Source organism: Neoarius graeffei, chromosome 23, assembly GCF_027579695.1.
Source record: "Neoarius graeffei isolate fNeoGra1 chromosome 23, fNeoGra1.pri, whole genome shotgun sequence".
In the NCBI taxonomy this organism is placed as follows: Eukaryota; Metazoa; Chordata; class Actinopteri; order Siluriformes; family Ariidae; genus Neoarius; species Neoarius graeffei.
Window position 1 is genome coordinate 31,241,695 of NC_083591.1, and position 24,325 is coordinate 31,266,019.

Sequence of the window (24,325 nt, forward strand, 5' to 3'; positions counted from 1 at the left end):
TGAGATGAATGAATACCCCACCACTGGGGTTGTACAAGCCAGTGCATACTTAGTGCTAGTCCCAAGCCTGGATAGACTGGGGAGGGTTGCGTCAGGAAGAGCATCTGGTGTAAAAACCTATGCCAAATCAAATATGCGGAACAGATCCACTGTGGTGACCCCTAACAGGAGCAGCTGAAAGAAGACGAGAGAAGGAAAACCTCCTCTTGGTGCAGAATATGGATCATTGATGCTTTGTGGCTATTTTGTGGCTGGTAGTTCAGGGGCTTTAGTGAGGCTTAATGGCTTAATGAGTTCTCTTAAATACTAACGAGTACATATGAGCATCAGTAAGTTCTACACTTCAAATTGAACAGAAATATTTACAGGAGCACAAACATCAATGCTTGCAATCACTACCGGTATCTCCGGCTCTGTGTTTGAACCCCATTGAGAACCTGTATTGAAATCTAATAATCAAAAGGAGCTTCTGTAAGAAGGAGTGGACCAAGATCCTACATGAAATCTCCAACACCGTTCAACATGACACTAAGAGACACTGATGTTCGTTCCAGAGATGCTTTCATCCAATATTAATTATGAGGAAGCCAATAATCCTGAAACCTGTATTACGCAGAAATAAATTTCTGCTAATTAAAAAGCTTGTTCTTGCAATATCATAAAATAAAACTATACAGAATCTATATAAAAAGTCATCCCTTTGCATGTGTCTTACATTTAGAATATTAATATTTTTCACATTTTCATGAAAAGTGCAGAAATTTCTGGAGTCATTTTATTTGAATGAAAACGGTGTGTTAATATAACATACAGATATATACTCTAATACGAATACCTGTATACCTGCTCATTTATTTAGTTATCTAATCAGCTAATCATGTGGCAGCAGCACAATGTACAAAATCATGCAGATATAGATCAAGTGCTTCATAAAAAACATCAGAATGAGGAAAAATCTCAATATAATGACTCTGATTGTGGTCTGGATGTTGGTACCAAACGGGCTGGTTTTACTATTTCAGAAACTTCTGATGTCCTTCACATACAACGATCTCTAGAGTTTACACAGAATGAAAAACATCCACTGAGAAGCAGTTCTGCAGATGGACACACCTTGTTGATGTGAGAAGTCACAGGAGATTGGCTAGACTGGTTCAAGCAGACAGGGAAGGCCACGATAACTCAAATAACCACTAAATGTGGTGAGCAGAAAATCATCACAACAAGTTGAACCTTGTGACGGATGGGCTGCAACAGCAGAAGACCACATCAGGTTCCAGTCCTATTAGCAAGAACAGGCTCCAATGGCCACAAGCTCACCAACAGTTTAAGATAGGAATAAGACCAGGTGATATTTTTCCAATCTTCAACTACCCAGTTTCAGCGAGCCCGTGCTACATGATTGGTTGATCAGATAATTGCATGAATGAGCAGGGGTACAGGTGTTCCTATTAACATGGTCAATATAACCTGAAGTCATCAAATTACAAAATCTTATTTAAATGATTGATCTAAATTTTAAATAATCTTTCCAATATAAACTGCAGTACTGTGTAAAACTTTAAAAATGATCTCAAAATCAGCACACTGACAGAAAGTAAGTGCACTCTAGAAAGAAAGTGCACATCATCAGCCGCCTGCATAATACACAATATACATAATACTGGTGGTTGTAAAACAGCAGCAAATAAACAGATCGGCACTTAGCTGTATCACTGTGCACTGTGTTGATTTTACATTGCATTAATATGAGTTGTGTAGAATTTGGGGCGTGGACAGCCGAAAGGGAGGAAGGTTAGAACACCTACCCACACTCGCTGCAGGAGTCATGCACAATATTGAGCCTGCCCATCATGCATTGCAACAGGAAGTGGATTGGAAAAAAGGGAGAAGAATCAAATCAGCCCATCACAAGGTTGGTTAGATTAAAGAGAGACAAACAAAGGAAGGCAAAACATGAAACATCACAGGGAATCATTCACAAGGAAAAAAAAAGATTAGTTGTGGAATGTGTGATCTACAGTTGGGAAGTGAGCGGGTGTTGGGTGCAGGCAATAACAAGCCTTTTCAACACTGATCACCTGTTTAAAACCAACACTATCAACCTACGTCATGTGTCTCAGTGTGATCATGTATGATCAAGCCCATATTTGTCCTTTCATTAATGAAAAACCCAACTGTAGATCTGAATATAAATTACTGTCAAATGTGACAGTCAGCTCAGGAATTATTGGAACCCTTATTCAAGACTGGTTAAAAAAAAAGTTTAATAATAATTTTGATATGGCGTTTTGGTTAAAAAAATTGACACAGTTACATTTTATTTTGTAGAATAAATAAAAGCTCAATTAAAAGATAGATTGTTACTTTACAGTAATTCTAGAGCTGACTGTACATACTGTATGAGCAATCATGAATTGTAGCAAGAGTAGTGCGTTTAGTACAAAGTAATGTGAACTGTATCGATAGACTAAGTGTTTACATTCCCTTTGCAGCCAAATACTTAAAAAGTACACTGATAAAAATGTTTCTTCATTGCAACAGGAACCTCAGACCTGCCTGAAAATTAATTTCAGGAAATTGAGCTTGTTTAAAAACTTTAGATATGAATAGTTGTGTTCTTGTATAGTAGAAGTCAAAAGTTTGGACACGCCTTCTAATTCAATGGTTTTTCTTTATTTTTATCAATTAAAAAGACACTTCGTGTCTTACAGTAATGATGGATGTCGTTTCTCTTTACTTAGTTGAGCGGTTCTTGACATAATATGGATTACTACAGTTGTGGAATAGTATTTTTATTATTTACTATTTACTGTTTGATCTCAAACGCATTAAGAAGGCAATAAATTGCACTAATTAACTTCTGACGAGGCACAACTGTTAACTGAAAAGCATTCCAGATGACTACCTCATGAATGCCAATAGTGTGCCAAGGTAAACGGTGGCTACTTTGAAGAATCTAAAACATGAAACAAATTTTGGCTTTTTTTAACACTTTTTGTTTACCACATAATTCCATATATGTTATTTCATAGTGTTTGATGCATTCGGTTTTGTTCTACAATGAAGAACATCATCAAAATACAGAAAAAACTATGAATGAGTAGGGGTGTCTAAACTTTTGACTGGTACTGTATATTATTCATATAATTCAAATTTATAACCATATCTTTGCACATGTGTGCTTGACTATACCTGCTGAACAGTTCATATACTGTACATCTTCACATCACATTTTGGAAATGTATTGTTGACGTGTGTGTGTGTGTGTGTGTGTGTGTGTGTGCGCGCCATTAGCCGCAGATAAATGCATGTTGTTTGTTCTGACTGGCAGCTCAGACTTGCTGGCCTTGTGGTAAAAGGTCAGGTCAGGTTATCTCAGGTCCCTACCTGAAGGAATAAATGCGGCCTGCTGCTGAAACTGCATGTTGGCCAGCGCCTGTTGGTACTGTAGCATGCTGGCATTGAACATGGTGGTGGCACCGTTGGTTTTCTCGAGGGCTGGTCTCTTTGGCAAAGGAGGAATTACGCTATGAGGAAGGCCCTGCTTGGGATGAGGGGAAAACGAGGAACGAGGATGGAATGGCAAAGAAAGGAAAGAGAAAATATAGACTAGTTATCATCACAGGACTTCATATTACAGCACAAAAATGAAAAAAAAAAGAAACAAACTGAAACAAAACAGCAGGCAAGCAGCAGCAGCCTACAGTATATATGACTACGCCACAAGCAGAAACAAAAGTGCCAAATCCCTGATTGCATCCACACACTACAGTACATTATATATCTACATTAACCCATTATTTCCATCCTTAACATTACGACACCAACTAAGCTGGTGCGAATGCAAATGAAGCAAGCATCGCACTAACAAAATGTATTGCTGACAAAAAAAAGGACGAAAATAAAATAAAACTTGAAGTATCAACTTAAAATAAAATAAAGCTGCACTGCTTTTGCCATGATATCTGTGAAATATGAGACGTAAGTTATTAATATCTGTTGCTCAGGTCGCGCAGCTTTGCTACCACATAGCCGGTTACCCAGTTACCCAGTTTATCTGGTTATACATGCATTTCAGAGCTACTTAACATGCATTATACAGACACACTGAAGATATACGCAGATATTGCACACACACAGACACAAGAGCAGTTACACAGCACAGTTTAGTCTGTCTGATCCTGTCCTTACACTGCAGGAATGGGCTACATGTGATGATCTGATTGTGGTATATCTTCTTATCAAACATGTTTTTTCGGCGCCTTTTACAAACTCATAATGATTTCTGATGACTTTGATACCTTTTTGATTTTTTTTTTTAAATCAATTCCAGTCTGCAATTTTGTCTATTTGCAAATACTCAATTGTCCACAATCAGTTGATCACTAAATGTTTACTAACACAGCAGTAGGAAGAGAACATAAAGCCAATTAAGAAACAGTCTACGCTAGCAAATTATTGCTTGTTAAGACACTACAACAAAGCAACATGCCAAGCCAAAAAGGTGAAAGGTCATAGTACCAGGTCAAAGGTGGCCTCGAGGGGTCGCTTCAGTGATTTGACAGCCGTCTTAATTAGCAGGCAGCGAGCACATGATGGCAATGGGCCAATGGGGTTCAAGCGCATAAACATAAACAGCAAGCAGAGGTGCATCATGGGGCAGCAGTGCATTTTTGGTGGTTGAGAAAAAAAAACAAATAAAAAAACAAATCATTTGGAATGCAGTGTACAAAAGGGATATCAGGATTTATCATGCACATTAACGTAATTCACGAAAAGATATCGAATGAAGTATTAACACTACAAGCTACACAAGGGTCCAGAAGTCCAAGTGGGCTGTTCTCATGCTATTCTTTTCCTTAATAAACTGTTGTGATGCAATACGTTTAGTTCATTACTATCTACTGTATGTGTGGTCATTACTGTCGTCTCTGAAGGAATAACACCTGATATTGATTCAACTAGTTATATTTTGTATAATTTAGTATAAACCACCATTGGTGCTGTTTTTCCATTAATACGAATTAAGAAATAAGAGTATACCTTATCATCTTAGTGCAAATGATCTGACTGAGAAATATAATTTAACAAATGTGCAATACTTTAAAAAAAAAAAAACAGTAATGGGAATATACACTCAACCTTTTGGACCCTACTTCAGATAAACTACATTATAATGCAGATACAACAGTCGTATTTGACTAATACAAAAGGCCAATTTTTGCCATTCTCAGTTTGGGGTGATTAGAATGATGTTACACATTAAACACACATTACTAGTCTGCGCATTGCAGGCTCTGTTCTGTTAAAAATTTACACATTGCCCCCTCGTGGATAGGAATGAATCAATAAATGTACTCTCTAACACAACATGGAAGAAAATCAGTCAGTAGTCATCCAGAATCCTGAAACATAATGGAGAGCATGTGCTCTGAAACATTTATTTTATTAAGATCATTAATCTTAAACTCTGCGATATGACATATAACATACTGTATAAATCCCTTTAACATGTTCATTAAATATCTGTTAAAGAAAATCTCTGACATGCTAGAAAATAACCTCATATTTCACATGGCTCACACACACACACACACACACACACACACACACACACACACACAAGCTTTTACATAGTAAAATGGTGTTGGCTCATGAAAGTCTTCTATACAGTGCCCTCCACGATTATCACACTGAAAAAATGAGAAAAATCCAACATTTCATCAAAATAAGTTTATTCAGAGAAAAACAAACCCCTCATCAAGAAATAATTATTTTCAACAAAAACACGTGTGCCATTATTATTGGCAACCCTGGAAATTATAGTGAATACAATGTAACTGTTTCCCATTTAAATTGTGCTTTTTTTTTAAGTAGATTGGAGTATGGAGGAACTTTCAAGCTGTAATTAAGCCTTGTGTAAGCTAAGAGAACACACAAACCAAATAACGGAGAAGTGTGTGAACCTTCATAAGTCAGGGAATGTTTATAAAAAAATAGCTAATCATTTTAATGTCCATTTCTACTGTTAGGACAATAATTAAATTTAAAAAAAAGTGGACGTCAACTGGAACTGTTACAATCTTGCCTAGAAGATAACCCAAGTTTATTTTGTCCCCACATACAATGAGAAGGATGGTAAGAGAGACAAAAGATCCTTCAGGATCACTGTTTGTGAATTACAAGAAAAAGTAAAATCTTGGGGTTTGCAAGTCTCCAAAACCACCATCAACCACCAAAAAACTGTGAGTTGGCCTAGTGGTTAGTGTGTCTGCTGCTCGACTGAGAGACCATGAGTTCTACTCGTGGTTGGGTCATATCAAAGACCATCATAAAAAAAGGTACCTACTGCCATCTAGTGAGGTACACCACAATACAGATGTGAGTAGAGAGACAAACTCTCATGGTTACCAGAGGACCAGCCTGCCCAATCTGCCTTAACCCTTTGGTGACTGACCCCTTGAAAATGGTTCCTCCAGGAACCATGACGTTTCAGTTGTCAAGACAACGGAAAAACTAAAATACAAATACAAGAGCATTTTGTTTTGTGCACAAGAGCATTGTGACGTATCTTTCTGTTTTTGTATTTTAGTTTTTCCGTTGTCTTGACAACTGAAACGTCATCGTTCCTGGAGGAACCATTTTCAAGGGGTCAGTCACCAAAGGGTTAACCTGGTTAGTACTTGGATGACTGGAGACTGCCTGGGAAGACTAGGTGCTGGCACAGGAAGGAAGGTATGCCAGAACAAAGCCTTTTCTGTCAGTTAACCAGAAACGTAAGCACCTGAGGGTTGCGAAATACTGCTACAACTTTGACTGGAACCGTGTTCTATGGTCTGATGTAACAAAAATAGAGCTTTTTGGCAATAAACACTCACAGTGGGTTTGGGGTAAAAAAGGATGGTTATAATGAAAAGAACTCGATCCCAACGGATGTGGTAAAATATGGTAGAAGTTCTTTGATGTTTTGGGGCTCTTTTTCCTCCAAAGACCCTGGCAAACTTATTAGGGTACATGGCATTATGGACTCTGTGAAATACCAGGATGCTTTAAATCAAAATCTGGCTGTCTCTGCCAGGAAACTAAAACTGGGTCATCACTGGATCTTCCAGCAGGACAATGATCTAAAGCATACAGTATGTCCAAATCAACACAAAAATGGCTAATTGACCACAGAATCAAGTTTCTGCCATGGCCATCTCAGTCCCCTGACCTGAACCACATTGAAAACCTGTGGGGTTAGCTGAAGAGGAGAGCGCACAAGAAAGAGCGTCAGACCCTGAATGATGTGGAGAGACTGTGTAAAGAGGAATGGTCTCAGATGCCCTGCTCTGTATCTCCAACCTTAAAAAAAATTATAGGAGAAGACTTAGTATTGTTTTACTGGCAAAGGGAGGTTAGACAAAGTATTAAATGCAGGAGTGCCAATAATTGTGGCACATCCATCACCGCTTATCCTGTTCTACAGGGTCACAGGCAAGCTGGAGCCTATCCCAGCTGATTAATGGAGAGAGGCGGGGTGACTGAGCAAGCAGGGCTGACACAGAGACAAACAACCATTCACACTTACAGCCAATTTAGAGCCACCAATTAGCTCTAATTAGGTCTTTGGGGGAAACCAGAGCACCCAGAGGAAACCCACGCAGACACGGGGAGAACCTACAAACTCCACACAGAAAGGCCCTTGCCAGCCGCTGGGCTCGAACCCAGGACCTTCTTGCTGTGAGGCGACAATGCTAACCGCCACCCTGTGGCACATGTTTTTGTTGAAAATAATTATTTATTGATGAGGGTTTTGTTTTTCTCTGAATAAACGTATTTCAATTAAAGGTTGGATTTTTCTCATGTTTTCAGTGTGAGATGAAGCGACTTCACCAAAAGCTGGATTTTTTCCTAATCCATTTTACTAAGCTTTAGAAGGGGTGCCAATAATTGTGAAGGGCACTGGAAATAAGACTTGTAATAATTATGAAATAAGCTACAGTCGCCTCCATTTTAAAAAGACAAAAATTTGGAAAAAAAAAAGTTTTTACATACCGATGGCTGTTAAATGGATGCACCTAACGAGTCCATTTAAAATAGTGCAATTTCCCTAACTGACTAATAAGTACTTGCAGTGCCACTTCAGTTCATTTCATGTGTTGCTCTTTGAAATGTGAAGTCATGAGCAAATATTATTATAAAAAACGAAAACTATGATAATGGTTTGAATGGTTGCCATGGCATTTTCATACCTTTTACTTTTCGTGTCTCTTGGTTTTCTCATGAGTGTCACTATAAGCCCTAATCAATGACTATGAAAAACATGAACAGTGTAATTTCTCTAAAAAGTCAAGCAACCCCAGGTCTAGCACCCCTGCTTGCTGGCTGCAGTATAATGTGTCGCACCACCATGTGTTCAGTTACAAAATAGCCTGTCACTTTTCTCGTATAAACTGTCTTTCCATTGATAGTATCTAATTCAAACAGTTAGCTTTCCTAATGTTGACATCTGCACATTTTCTCTCCCAGAAATTAGTTTTTAAAACATTATTCTACTATATCGTAAGAAGGCGTGGCCATACTTGGGAGCGAAGTAATTGACAGCCATGTATCGGTGACATGTATTGGGAGAAGTGGGCGGCTCTACCAAATGAGTATGTGTACCTGACTTTGACTCTTGTCTCTACGGTACAGATTCTGGCTCCAAATTTGACAACATGGAGGAGGAATTTTGGCTTCATTTCTATCAGGGCTTTGAACCGGTTCAAGGAACGAAAATGAAAACTGGGAACTTTTTCTATTTCACATGGAACAGAAACGAAACCAGAAACTTTATTATTTTTTATGTTCCGGAACAGAAACGCTTATTAAAAATAATGGTAACCGGTTAATACCGGTTTTTATTTCGTTCCTCAAAGTTTCCGTAGCCTACAAATAAAAAAGTCATTCTTCTCCTGCGCAAGTTTCTATGACCCGCTGGGGTTCACTTCCTGTGTGACGTTCGCTGACTGAATGGAGAGAGCGGGAGGGTGGACTACTATCACGTCTCCACATCTTAAATAAGAGGTAAATATTGCAGTCTATCATTATTCAAAAACGTCAATTTCAAACCCGATATCAATATATTTGTCCACGTTAATGAAAGGCTCGCGAACATTAAATGACGTTAACCTCTGTTAGCCTATCAATGCATACAGGGCTTTCCACTAAGGCTCATACTAGCCAGCCATGACAAATAAGTAGCCAGCCGAGGGGGTGTTAAACACAAAATAAGCGCGCGCGCACACTACTGCCTCCGCCGAGTGCATGCACGCGCACACTGCATGTCGGGGCCGCGGATCAGCGAAGTCTGCGGGGAATTTGTGGTTATTATCGGTACAAACAGCACGAATCACAACTTAAATGAGTGCGGTTCAGTTTGACATTGTCAGTCCGTTAGATAAACATTTAATTTTATTAAAATCGAAAATTAATATTTAGAACCTGTGGGCTACAAAAATAATAGTCATTAAAGTAGCTGGCTGGACTTAATTGTGTGCCGGCTGTATGGCCGGCAGCCGGCGCTTGTGGAAAGCCCTGTATAGGGCCTGACTAGCCTTGGGTAACACACTAAACGAATTATCTTTCATTTTTGGCAATTTTTCTGTTTGTGTAGATGGGAAGACATACTGAGAATCCAAATTGCCAACATTTGAAATAATAATTGTTTTGAATTATTTCTTGTCTTATTTAATGAAGGTTGTAATAGAATTAGCCTACATTTGGCTTAAGCTGGATGAGACAGAGACATAATTTTATAGCCATTTGTTAAACAGGTGACAGGGAACGTAATTAACCGTTCCGGGAACGAAATTTTTTTGTTCTAACCGGTTCGGGAACGTCTATTTAGTGGTGGAACCCAAAACCGGAAACGTTAAAATTCCGTTTCTGTTCGGAACGAACCAAGAGGAAAAAAATTCTGGTTCAAAGCCCTGATTTCTATAGAACAGAAAGGCATGGAGCCACACTGTCCATGTTCTTACAGCTCTAATACTTACCTCGGAAGATACTTCTAAAGAGTTCACTGTTTAGTCCCTGATAATTGCTTCGTGACTGATATTAAAGGATGTTATCCCGTAAGTATTATAAATTATTCAGTCACTGTAATAAGGCTAAGAGGAAAGGGTTGTAGTTACAATCGTGAGGAATCTAAGTCTGAACTTGTTCATTAAAATTGTCTGATCTATTCAGTTTTGTTTGGAAAGACACATTTCATTTTATAAAGCATTGTAGCGTATTCCTTGATCGACACATGTAACAAAATATGAAGTTATTGCCAGAGTGTCAGAGATGTCGTTTATGACTCATGAATCACATCTGCTTGCACAGAAATGATACCGTACATGCCTTTTTGTCCTCCTTAAGCATGTATGGTGACATACAAGGAACCTGAGATGAAAGATAACCATGAACATATCAGTATCCATATTTGAGCATGCTCTAAGCTGTGTATGTTCCATATCAATGTGTGTGTTCTCTATATGATTGTACTGTATGCATGGATACAAGTGCACACATATGAATGTATATACTATACTTATCTTTGAACTGTGCATGTACTGTATCTGTGTCTGCGTGTGTGTTTGTGCGTCCTGGACTCACCATGGCCGCGGTGGCTGTGGCCTGGTTCACCTGGTGCTGTGCTGCTTTGATCTTGGCCTGCAGGTGTGCAGGAGGATGGAAATATTTGCATTTGTCCCGTGAGCAGCGACCCTTGATGTAGTCCATACACACAGTGACGGTGTTCTCGCTGGAGTCGATCATGGTGCTGTCAGCCGGGTGAGCAAATCTGCAGTCTGTCTCGCCACGAGAGCAATTACCACGCTGGTACTCACGACACACCTGACACACACATGGCGATATGTTATGACAGACTTGGGAATGGTGACCTTAAGAACAGCACATGCACAGACAAATATGCAAACATTACACATATACATGCTGAAAGGAACACAATATATGTAGACACACCCAACACATAGCTAATTATATGGGTGTCAGATTGACAAAACATTGTTTTGTGCAGTAATTGAGCTACATTCATGCTTGTATAAGGTCAACAGAGTAGTCAGTGTAATTCCATATTGAACTGCTCCAAATGTCAAATGAGTTTGTTTAATAACATTCTATTGGATACAAGCTATGATGGTGAGAAAAAGGATGAACCAAATCAGGATAATTTTACTAAAATGAGCAGGAAATCATGTCCAGATCGGGCTTTTTAAGGATAATATGAAGATACGATGCCTTTTTGGGCAGCACGGTGGTGTAGTGGTTAGTGCTGTCACCTCACAGCAAGAAGGTCCGGGTTCGAGCCCTGTGGCCGGCGAGGGCCTTTCTGTGCGGAGTTTGCATGTTGTCCGTGTGGGTTTCCTCCGGGTGCTCCGGTTTCCCCCACAGTCCAAAGACATGCAGGTTAGGTTAACTGGTGACTCTAAATTGACCGTAGGTGTGAGTGTGAATGGTTGTCTGTGTCTATGTGTCAGCCCTGTGATGACCTGGCGACTTGTCCAGGGTGTACCCCGCCTTTCGCCCGTAGTCAGCTGGGATAGGCTCCAGCTTGCCTGCGACCCTGTAGAACAGGATAAAGCGGCTAGAGATAATGAGATGAGAAGATGCCTTTTCGCCCTGTTGTCAGCATGTCATATCATTTTGAGTGGAATGTCAGAGAGGTATTTTATGGCAATGTTATTAATGTGGCGATGGTTGAGGTTGATTGTGCCTTCAATGATTAAATGACAATTTGTGCCATCAACACTTCTACTACTGTCTGACATCCGCCAAATATGCATGAGTGTGTCACACTGATCAGGTTAAATATACAGATCACATGGTGATATTTAGTATATTTCTTTTTTTAAATATTTTTTTGGGCTTTTTTCACCTTTATTGGATAGGACAGTGTAGAGACAGGACAGGAAATGAGTGGGAGAGAGACGGGGAAATGACCTCGGGTCGGAATCAAACCCAGGTCCCCGGATTTATGGTATGGCGCCTTATCCACCTGAGCCACGATGCCCCCATTTAGTATATTTCTTCTTCAATCCTGAACTTAATTTCTGGCTACGCCCCTGGCGCAGAACCACACACACACACACACACACACACACACAACACTGATGTGATTTTAGTTCAGGTGACAAGTGATCTATTCATTAGCAGGATGTGTACAGTAGGGGGCAGCAACATCCACAGGCATTTTGTTTTTAATGACCACTGTCAGGGCTTTTCCTTGCTGGAAACCGTATAATCAGCTCCTGAGATCCCTGAACATATCACAACCCCACTGTTGTTTGACAAATGCGAAGACTGTTGCTCGAAATGCAGCCATGTTACAGAAGAACAAAAAACTTAAAGGATTATTTTTTAAATTCATATTTATTTTCATTTTGAATGTCTAACTTTAAGATAGAATAGAATAGAATGCCTTTATTGTCACTATACCCATGTACAATGAGATTAAAAGCAACTCCAATAACAGTGCAAACAGCATGTAGAAAAGAAAAAGAAAAGAAAAAAAAAAGGTGAGGGTGTAAGGTGCACAGTCCTGAGGCGTATGTGTTGTGTTTCACATTATAGAGTGAGGTATTGCACATTATAAAGTCTTGCATAGAGAGAGTCATATTATAAAGTATTGCACATTATAAATTATTGCACGAAGAGAGTCACATTATAAAATAAAATATTGCATATTATGAAGTATTGCACAGGGGGGTTAGACTATAAAGTCAGAGCATATTCGAGTTCAGGGCGGTTATGGCTTTTGGAAAGAAGCTGTTTTTGAATCTATTTGTTTTTGTCCTGATGCAGCTGTAGCGCCTCCCTGAGGGCAACAGGTCAAACAGATCAAAGCCAGGGTGGAAGCTGTCCTTGATAATGTTCTTAGCTCTACTAAGGCAGCAGGAGGTGTAAATGTCCATCAGGGAGGGGACAGGGCAGCCGATGATCTTCTGTGCTGCCTTTACTACTCTCTGGAGCCTCTCCCTGTCTGCAGCAGTGCAGCTGCCGTACCATAGTGTGATACAGTACATCAGCAGGCTCTCGATGGATGAGCGGTAGAAGGTCAGCAGCGGGTTGGAGTTCAGGTTGTGCTTCCTGAGGACTCTCAGGAAGTGTAGCCGCTGCTGAGCCTTCTTAATGACTGCTGTAATGTTCTCTGACCAGGAGATGTCGGCGGAGATGAGGACGCCAAGAAACCGGAAGGTGTGGACCCTCTCCACATACTCGTTGTTTATGTAAAGGGGGGCTAGGTCAGTGCTGTGCTTCCTGAAGTCAACGATAAGCTCTTTGGTTTTCTTGGTGTTCAGAGCAAGGTTATTCTCTGAACACCAGGCAGCCAACTTCAGGACCTCCTCTCTGTAGGCTGCCTCGTCTCCCTTTGAGATGAGTCCGACCACTGTGGTGTCATCAGCAAACTTGACGATAAGGTTGTTGTTGTGGGTCGAACTACAGTCGTGGGTGTAGAGGCAGTACAGGAGGGGGCTCAGCACACAGCCCTGTGGAGAGCCGGTGCTCAACGTGCGGGTGGAGGAGAAGTGGGGGCCAAGTCTCACAGTCTGGGGCCAGTTGGTAAGAAAGTCCTTTATCCAGGCACACGTGAGGGGGGGAGGCCGAGAGTGTCCAGTACGTGAGTGTCCGAGAGTGTCCAGTTTACTGACAAGTTTACTTAGCAAGATCATAAGCAGACGCACAGCTTGTGAACAGGCAAGGCAGGCAACTGCTTGGGGCCCCTGGCCCAGGGGGCCCCCGAGAGTCAGGGTCCGAGGGCTTATTTATTTTGTTTTTTATTGTTTTTATTGTTCTTTACCATTGTATTTTCACATTTGGAATTTAAAAAACTTTGGTTTCATACATTTTTCGTTGGTGCCAGATTAGTTATAACATATTGGTTATGAACACTGGTCAGAAGGGCCCCCTAGAAATTTTTGCTTGGGGCCACAACAGACTCTAGAATTGCCTCTGATCGTAAGGTCGCTTCCCAATCATCTATGAAGCGTCATCAGACAGCTGATGAAGAAGATAAGCAGTAAAAGGTTTTCAGTACCTAATTTTGAAATTTAATATGACACAAGAAAGTAAATATTTACAATTAATTACAATGGGAATTAAAAATAAGTTCCTCATGGCAGGATGTAAATGACTCAAGATGCCATACATACAAGATACAGTAACTCCATTCTATACTTAGGTGTTTTATACAAATACAGTGTCTTGCAAAAGTATTCATCCCCCTTGGTGTTTGTTCTGTTTTGTCACATTACAAGCTGGAATTAAAATGAATTTTTGGAGGGTAAGCGCCATTTGATTTACACAACATGCCTACCACTTTAAAGGTGCAAATTGTTGTTTTATTGTGACACAAACCATAATCAAGATGAAAAAAACCCCAGAAATCTGGAGTGCACATAGGTATTCACCCCCTTTCATATGAAACCCCTAAAGAAGAGCTGGTCCAACCAATTCACTTCATAAGTCACATAATTAGTTGATTAAGAGCCACCTGTGTGCAATCAAAGTGTCACATGATCTGTCACATGATGTCTGTATAAATCAACCTGTTCTGGAAGGACCCTGACTCTGCAACACGACTAAGCAAGCAACATGTATGGTTAGCACCCATAGGAAACCCACGCACACTTGGGGAGGACATGCAAACTCCACACAGAAAGGCCTCTGTCGGCCACTGGGCTCGACCCCAGAATATTATATATATTCACCAGTTGGTACATTAATATTACATGTTTTGTAAAATAAAGTCCAGTTGATTGATGCTATTAGATATAAACTGGCTCTGTAACAGACATGTTGCCCTTTCTCTCTGGGTCATACCTCCAGGCAGTCAGTGCGCAGTAGTTTCTCCAAACATGTCAGAGACAAACTTGTGAAGAAGTATGGATGAGAGTTGGGTTATAAAAAAAAATAACCAACTTTGAATATCCTACGGAGCACCGTTAAATCCATTATAGCAAAATGGAAAGAATATGGCACCACTACAAAGGCCGCCCACCAAAACTCACAGACCGGGCAAGGAGGGCATTAATCAGAGATGCAACAAAGATACCAAGGATAACACTGAAGGAGCTGCAAAGATCCACAGTGGAGATGGGAGTATCTGTCCATAGGACCACTTTAAGAGTGGGGCTTTATGGAAGAGTGGCAGGAAAAAAGCCATTGCTGAAGAAAACACATTTGGAGTTTGGCCAACAGCATGTGGCAGACTCCCCAAACACATGGAAGAAGATTCTCTGGTCAAGTAAGACTAAAACTGATCTTTTTGGCCATCATGGGAAATGTCATGCGTGGCGGAAACCCAACACCCTGAGAACACCATTCCTACAGTGAAGCACAGTGGTGGCAGCTTCATGCTATGGGGATATTTTTCATCTGCAGGGACAGGAAAGCTGGTCAGGACTGAAGTAAAGATGGATGGCACTAAATACAGGGCAATTCTGGAGGAAAACCTGTTTGAGTAGGCCAGAGGTTTGAGACTGGAACAACGATCCTAAACATACTGCTAAAGCTACACTGGAGTGGTTTAAAAGGAAACACTTAAATGTCTTGGAATGGCCTAATCAAAGACCAGACTTCAATCCAATTGAGAATCTGTGGCATAACTTGAAGATTGCTGGACACCAACACAACCCATCTAACTTGAAGGAGCTGGAGCAGTTTTGCTTTGAGGAATGAGCAAAAATACCAGTGGCTAGATGTGCTAAGCTAATAAAGACAAACCCCAAGAGACTTGCAGCTGTAATTGCAGCAAAAGGTGGCTCTACAAAGTATTGACTTTTGGGGGGGTGAAAACCTATGCACACTCCAGATTTCTGTTTTGTCATCTTAATTATTGTTTGTGTCACAATAAAACAACAATTTTCACCTTTAAAGTTGTAGGCATGTTGTGTAAATCAAATGGTGCTAACCCTCCAAAAATCCATTTTAATTCCAGCTTGTAATGCGACAAAACAAGACAAACACCAAGGGGGATGAATACTTTTGCAAGACACTGTGTGTATATATATATATATATATATATATATATATATATATATATATATCCTCTCATCTCATTATCTCTAGCCGCTTATCCTGTTCTACAGGGTTGCAGGCAAGCTGGAGCCTATCCCAGCTGACTACGGGCGAGAGGCGGGGTACACCCTGGACAAGTCGCCAGGTCATCACAGGGCTGACACATAGACACAGACAACCATTCACACTCACATTCACACCTACGGTCAATTTAGAGTCACCAGTTAACCTAACCTGCATGTCTTTGGGGGAAACCGGAGCACCTGGAGGAAACCCACGCAGACACGGGGAGAACATGCAAACTCCACACAGAAAGGCTCTCGCCGGCCATGGGGCTCAAACCCGGACCTTCTTGCTGTGAGATGACAGCACTAACCACTACACCACCATGCCGCCCATATATATCTATACTGTATATATACATATATACATCCATTATCTGTAGCCACTTAACCTGTGCAGGGTCGCGGGCAAGCTGGAGCCTATCCCAGCTGAGTATGGGTGAGAGGCAGGGTACACCCTGGACAAGTCACCAGGTCATCACAGGCAAACAACAATTCACAATTACGGTCAATTTCGAGTCATCAATTAACCTAACCTGCATGTCTTTGGACTGTGGGGGAAACCGGAGCAAACCCATGCAGACACAGGGAGGACATGCAAAATCCACACAGAAAGGCCTCCGTCGGCCACTGGGCTCGAACCCAGAACCTTCTTGCTGTGAGGCAACAGTGCTAATCACTACACCACCGTGCCACCTCATATATAGTTATTCACCAGTTGGTACATCAATATTACACGGTTTATAAAATAAAGTCCAGTTGATTAATGCTATTAGATATAAACTGGCTCTGTAACGGACATGTTACCCTTTCTCTCTGGGTCATACCTCCAGGCGGTCAGTGCGCAGTAGTTTCTGGGCAGCTGTGTTGGCTGTGGAGGTTACAGGTGCCACAGCAGCAGGATTTCCACTGATCAAGACTGGTGTGGTGGGCAGGATGTCAGCAGCAGTGGGCACTAGTGCTGGCGATACGGGACTCAGGTATGGGTTAAATGAAGCTGCTGCTGCTGCAGCTGCTGCCGCTGCCGCACCGGCATTGGTGGCTAAGTTTGGCGTGACAGAGATAAAAGGCTGCAGGAAAGAGTGAGTGAGAGAGAAACAGAGCAACAAAGGCAATGAAAAAATGAATAAATAGAATGAGTTATCAGTTGAATCAGTTAATGTATCACAATGCATTTCACACCATGTTCATAAACACTGTCACTGGAGGTTGTTTGACTTTTGAATATAACATACATTTTGTAATCAGTGATTTACTACCCTCATTATACACCTACATTCAGCATGGTATCTAACATTATAGATACAAATATACCATTTATTAATTCCCACTGTTTCACTTCGATTACAATGTTGTTGTTAAAAGCAAAAGATTTGTACATGAACAGGCTCCAAATGTTCAGGTCATGTGCTTGCATAAGGAGACTCCATGAGAAGGGTGCTTTGCATCAGTGACACTGTGTACCCTTATTGTTTTTTTCTTTTTTTAAGACCCAAGCTATTACTTTAGGTTTTTACAAGCTGAATGCGTAATGAAAATCATTATGAAAATATTTTGCAATAATTGTCTAACGCTGTACCACATGGACAAAACTGTGATCCCATTTCCATAAGCACACACTACAACATGTTACAAACACAATATTAGAGGGCAAATAATGAGCATACTTGCCAACCCTCCCGATTTCAGCGGGAGGCTCCCGATTTTAGCCTCCGCCTCCCAGTCGTATTTGTTAAAAACTGGATAATCTCCCGGTTTGGGGAAATCTCTACCGCCAAGTTAAAAATACTCCCGATTATGTCCAATCAGAATCGTATGAGAAACACTGCTGACGTCGACTGATTTTTAACCAATCAACGAACAGAACGACAGTCACTTCCGTAATGTAGGATTCACCCAGGCTGTCTGACTTTTTTTACAAGCAGTCATTCATCATGGCCATTAAACCCAATACCACACAGCAACAATATGAATGCAAATACCAGGTTGCATGGGAGAATGAATTTCCATGGATAAGCAAATGTTTGACCAGCCAGACCAACGCATTTTTTTAAAAGATTTTTTTGGGGCTTTTTTCACCTTTATTGGATAGGACAGCATAGAGACAGGAAATGAGTGGGGAGAGAGAGACGGGGAGGGATCAAACCCGGGTCCCCGGATTTATGGGATGGCACCTTATCCACCTTAGCCACAACGCCCCCAGACCAATGTATTTTGCAAGGTAAGTGATTCACTGACCGCACAGGCCAAAGTTTAGAAGTCTGTATGTTTACATCCGGGTCTTGCGAATTCATTTTAGTTGGAAAATTTTTAACGCTGGGCCGGGTGGCCGTAACTATCGAATTTGTTTGAGTGTATTTGAATAGTGTGGTAGTGTCTGAGTGCTATTTTGAATTTATGTTTGAAAGTTTTACGATAAGTGAAAATTTACAAGTGAATTATCTGGAAAGTGATTGATTTTGATAGAGTTTTGAGGTTTTAAGTGAAAGATTACTAGTGAGTGTATTTTGGTCGGACTAAAATTTTGCATTCGAGTGAATTTCTTTGTGGGGTGTATTTTGATCGTATGGTAGTATTTATAGTGCCATTTTTAAATTTTGTTTGAAAACTTTCAGTCAAAGTTTGCAAATGAGCAAATTCCTTTGATGCATTCCGATAGGATTTGGATAGGATTTCTAACGCTTTTTAAAAATTCTGTTGGAAAGTGTTTAGTGAGAGAGATGCATTTTAGTAGTACTAAGACAGTGCAGTATTTATTGAATTGAGTTGTTACTATTTTGGTTAAATCTTATTAAAATTGAATTTATATATGATATTATAGTTCTCTGTATTTTTACATGAGCTTACAGAAGGAAAACACATTTGATGCAATCCAATAATACTTTCATTCACTGCGACTATTTTAAGAAATGATAAACATTCTTCTAAAGCATCACTTGTGTTATTTTCTGTGGGTCTCTGTATGTATACAATATTCAGGCGTGAGATTTTTCAGCTAAAAATCTGATTTAAGACTTCCCTTTCATTGTTATTATATTAAAATTCAAGACGAGTATTATTTCAGATTTTTCACTCTGAGCTCTCATGCCTGATACATGAATCCCATAACCTAGAGTAACTGATAGAACAATATCAACAATTCAAAAACTCTTTAACTGTATAAACTTCAAATGGTTTGCAATTAATTGGGATCCACTGTTTTTATCATTTCAACCGCGCATCATACCCTCGTCCAATTGAAAAGGTGTTTCACGCACTTTTCTCCCCCAGGAGAATTTTGAAAAGTTGGCAAGTATGAATGAGGGCCAATAAAACTCTGGAGAAGCCATAAAAACAATATTTCTCTACAGCAATATATTTTCTACAACCTTATTCTTATATTTACTTCAAAGCACACAAACTAGAGTATAGCGAAATCAGCTATTAATCAACAAGTGAAATGAACCGCTTCCTTTTCCACTTCCGCTCTCTGAAGATAAACCCAGACCAAATGCAAGAGCTGGGTAAATGGTATACAGTATAGTGTATGTTTGCATGACTTATTTTTCATTGTGTAAATCGTAGCTTATTCCAAACCCTCAGTATTAAAGGAAAATTAACTGAGAGCTATTTTGACTTTCTCGGACATCCCTGCAGATGTTTGTTTGCTTGCTTGCTTGCTTATTTATTTATCTATTTATTTATTTATTGTCTATTCCATAGACTCAGTTTCGCAGCCGACAGTAGTAGTAATACAGTAGTGATCAGTAACAGATCATATTAACCTGAAAACTATTCCGATTATCTTAAGTTTAGCATAGTCAAAATTAAAAATAATTATTTATACCCCCTTATTTAATTGCTCATTTTTCATAGTTTGTGCATTAAAGACTTTTAGTATAAATACACAGATGATTATAGAAAATCGTGCATGCTGATTGGTCGAGAAATTTGGACTATTTCTCAATAATCGCCTCGAGCAACTCGGCAAAATGGCTGCCAATTGCTTTGTTACCGTAAGTGAGGAAGAATTAGAAATTATGAAAGAATATGCTGTTCCTAAAAGCACTAAAGATGCTACAAAGTTTGGTCTAAACCTATTCAAAGGTAAGGTGGAATTGTGATTTATTTTATCCATTTCAAAGCAAAGTATTTTATGTGACTCGGCATAGATAAGTGACACAAATCTGCGACGCGCCTTTATTACATTTGCATGCCGCATTTGAAGTTTGAAATAAATGAATTTTTTTAAATATGATTTTTTTTCAATAATCACCTGTGTATTTATGGTAAAACAATTATCTGCCTCAGGCTCAGTGAATATCGGTGAATAATATTATTCACCGATATTCACTTCACCTTCAGTGAATAATTGTTAAATATAAAGCACTTATATAATTTAGATAAGTGAAATGACATGAAGAATAAGCAAAATAAGGTTGCAAAAGAAAAAAAAACAATTTTTAAATATTGGTATTAAAGCTCATTTTTGGCAGGGCATTAAAGCATATACGCAGAGCCATGGCCTCACTTTCGTTTATAAATGCCTTGAGACCTCAAGAATGGCGCAGGAATAGTTTTAAGTGTTACCAATAAATTGAATATAGTAATTTTTACAATTAAAGTGATTCATGTAGGTAGCGGTCTGAGTGAATGACTTTGACGTCCGTAACGTCACAGCAGGAAGCTAACTCCGATCCTCCATCTTCAGCTAATTTATCGCCATGCCACGTAGATGTGTCGCTGGCCAGAGCAACACAACAGAAGGTGGATTTATGTTGTGTTCATGGCCCAAGAATGTTCAAACTGCAAAGATTTGGATGCGTTTTGCAAGAAGTTCATGGGCACATTGGGCGCCTACGAAGTGGTCTCTCCTCTGCTCTGCACATTTTACTGAAGACTCGTATGAGACCTCTGATCTGTTGAGGAGTGTTGGCTATAAGCCCATATTGAAAGAGGGTGCAGTACCAACAATTAAAGAAATAGAAAACAAGAAAAGGAAAGTATTTATTTTATTTTTTTTTTAAAGGAAAGTGAGTTCCGTTGCACCAGTTCTCCTGGAGTGAGCCGAGGGTTGTTGCTAAAACCCGGGACGGAACGGGACGGGACATATCGCTCGGGCAGTGACCTCCCCGCGGTTGTTGCTAAAACTGGTGACATCCCGTTTCGTCCTGGGTTTTAGTAATTGCCTGAGCCGAGCAGTAATGGCGGAGTACTCAGTAATGGAGAAAATGGAGAATGAGTGGACCAGCTGTCTGATTTCTGCGCTAGATATCGCTACCATCTTGCCCTTACGTGGAAGAAGCGAATGAACGGAGAACTCTACGAACAACCGAAAGTCAGATTGTTTCAAAACAATCAGCCGCAAGATCGGCCTTCAAGAAGCGAGAACACAGACGGGTAAGCTCCGACTCTATTTGGATACAAAACAACAAAAACGACACATGTTGTTTACCTGCATTTAGATTAATACATGTAACTTGTATTGTGTGTTTAAGTTACCGGTATAAGATTATTTAATTTGCTTCAGAATGTGATTGTCTCAGTTCATCTGATTATTTAATTAGCCTTTTACATTTTATCAGTGAAAATGCATGCATGTACATGTATGTTGCATAAGTTATAACACCAATCCTGTTTTAATGAGTCAAATCAGTCTTAGTTGAGCAAGTCGGTAACGGGATTTCTTACTTTCACCATTAATTTTTTATTTATACAGTATGACTTTGGTCTATAGCTGTCAAAGGCCTCGGCCTTAAAACCGATTACCGCTGTGATGTCACGCACTCAGGGCTGGCTGGCTCAGCGGGGCAGCTCGAATGCCAACTTTGCAGTCGATATTAACTCTCAAAAATGTATTTTTTAAAATTCCCATTTATGCAGCATACAAGAGTCAAGGATGGAGATACTATCCACTCAGAAATGTATTTAAAAATAAAGGCTCTGCGTATCTCCTTTAAGCATCATCTCTATACTTACATTATTCAGAGTTATTGTGGAACTTGTAGTCACTATATGAGGTGAATAGCAGTTAAAGAAGTCACTAGGTGTGGCACTATGGTGCTGTTTCATATAATAATATTACACAACTATTTAGATAATATAATAATTTATGTATTTAGGTTATTTCATAATAGTGTATTATGTTGTTCAAATGTATATGGCTAATCTGTAACAGGTGGCATGGCAACGCATTCTTGTCCAGACGTGCCAGCTATGCAAGCAACTTAAGGCAGGTCAGAGCAGAAATGTGCCTCTTCAGCACCACAGTACCTTCTCTGACCTCTTACGCTCATTTAGTACAACAAGCTTTAACAGTAATGAGCTGGAGAATTTATGATGCTATAGGGGTGTTCACACGGCACATATTTGCATCGATGCTGCACCGATGTATTTTGTTGTGATATATCTTACACCGGTGTAAATTTTGTGGAGCGTTCACACGTCACAACCCTGCTTACTAGAGAGAAGCGTGTTAGCACCGGTGCAGCCCCACTTGCGTTCACACGGCAGTTTTTGCGACCGTGCTATACGATAGTAATAATGCGGAAATGAAATATGCGCATGCATGAAAATGTACTTCCTTTTTCCGCCTTGTTTGTGATTGATATATTGAAAAACCATGGTTTATACTTCTCCAGACAAACTTTCTACGTTGTGGTCTATCAGACACTGTAAAAGGGTAAAAGAGAGAAAGGAAAGGTTGCGCAAGTACAAGAGAGCACGAAAACAACGCATTCTACAATTCATTCGGCAACAAATCGACGACTTCGTGTCGTTCATGGCCATGCGGACGGTTGTCATAGCATCACCAAGCGCCGGGAAAACAACGTGGATGAAGACACGTATGCAATGCCCGTATGTAATCAACTCTCCTCACGCGTAGTGAGTCTACCCCTGTAGCATTCAGACATCCCATTTTATATCGGTGCTGCCCCGCAAACTAGCATTTACTCCGGAGTAAATTTCTTAAACCACCTCCCGAGCAGGGTTAGATTTACACCGGTTTAAGCAGCTTTCAGGGGCTACTCCGGTATAACTTTGTACCGTGTGAACACTCTACCGGGGCAGCCCCGGTGCTACACCGGAGTAAAAGTTGCCGTGTGAACACCCCTTATGATAAAGTGTATCATAAGAAAATGGGAGAAACAATGACATCAAAGCCAACTTAAGATGGTATATCAGGACATTAAACCTTATTAAACTTTATTCATTCTTTTAATTGCATCAACAGCTTTAAATTTTTTTTTTTAAATAGCTGCCATGAATGCACTGGCCTGAGTTTCCCCAAAGCATCGCAGCACAAAGATAATCGTTAAATGGTATTGCGAGCAGCACAATGAATACTCTCTCTCCTAGTTAAGATGCTCTTAAGGCCTCTGCATGCTTTTGCGACAAGGCTTTCGCAGATAGTTTTTCGCAGACAGTTGTAATTTATCGTTGAGCGGGAAGTAATAGGCGTGCGCGATGTTATTCACCGCCACAACGCAAGGGGGCGCGAAGTCGCGAAATCGCTAGGAGTAGTTGGTGGGTGTGGCTAGTGGAGTGTTTATCCTCCGGTTACTTATAATGACTAGAACTGGAGTCGTATAGATGTACGTACTTCCTCACTTCCTCGATCAACCGCTCTTCGTGCTGCTCCATCTTCGCTCGTGATTTTAAAAATGGCGGTCGTGAAAACAAAACAAACCGGGAAAGTAGGGAAGCGGAAGTGCGTGTACAGCGGATGTAGATTGGACCAATCAGAGCCCTCTTGTCTGCGACGCTGTCTGCGAGGCTTCTGCGGTGGTCACAATTTTTGGGAGGTGCGCGCAGAGCGTCTGCGAAGGTGGTGGGGCTACGCAGACACTGTCTGCGACGCTATCTGCGAGGACTGGGTTGTTAGCATAAATTGGCCTTTAGGGTTAAGAGGCTTTTGGGAAACCCAGCCCTGTTTGGTCCGTTGCTTCGCATACGTCCCTGTCCATTAAAATACACTTCAAACACAATATTTTTCAAACAGGAGCATCTACAATATAGTTGAAGAACAAACACGCATGGTGAAAATCACCTTGTTTCGAGAACCTGCACAGGAAGCATGATCCTCTATCTCATTCTTTAAAAATCTTATTACAGTAGTGGTACTACTGCCTGTTTTACTAGTGCAGTGTTACAGTCATTGAATACCATGCTGCTTGAACTGAAAACATGATTTTGCTTTTGATTTTGTCTCGTAATTGTTCTGTGGTGAATAA

The 24,325-nt window shown here is 40.3% G+C and overlaps 1 protein-coding gene across 13 annotated transcripts in view; it reads right to left on the minus strand.

Moving 5' to 3' along the window:
- Positions 1-24,325, minus strand: part of mbnl1 (muscleblind-like splicing regulator 1) — a 122,539-nt gene that overhangs the window by 9,135 nt on the left and 89,079 nt on the right. For 6 of the 13 annotated variants that reach the window (XM_060906066.1, XM_060906067.1, XM_060906065.1 and 3 more), the window contains 5 exons: positions 16,940-17,182; positions 10,627-10,866; positions 4,525-4,572; positions 3,391-3,547; positions 1,809-1,844 (listed from right to left, as the gene is read on the minus strand). In XM_060906066.1, the coding sequence (XP_060762049.1) occupies positions 1,809-1,844; positions 3,391-3,547; positions 4,525-4,572; positions 10,627-10,866; positions 16,940-17,182 (724 nt within the window). The remainder of the gene's footprint in view (positions 1-1,808; positions 1,845-3,390; positions 3,548-4,524; positions 4,573-10,626; positions 10,867-16,939; positions 17,183-24,325) is intronic. The other 7 variants (XM_060906069.1, XM_060906073.1, XM_060906074.1 and 4 more) reach the window with 7 other exon arrangements.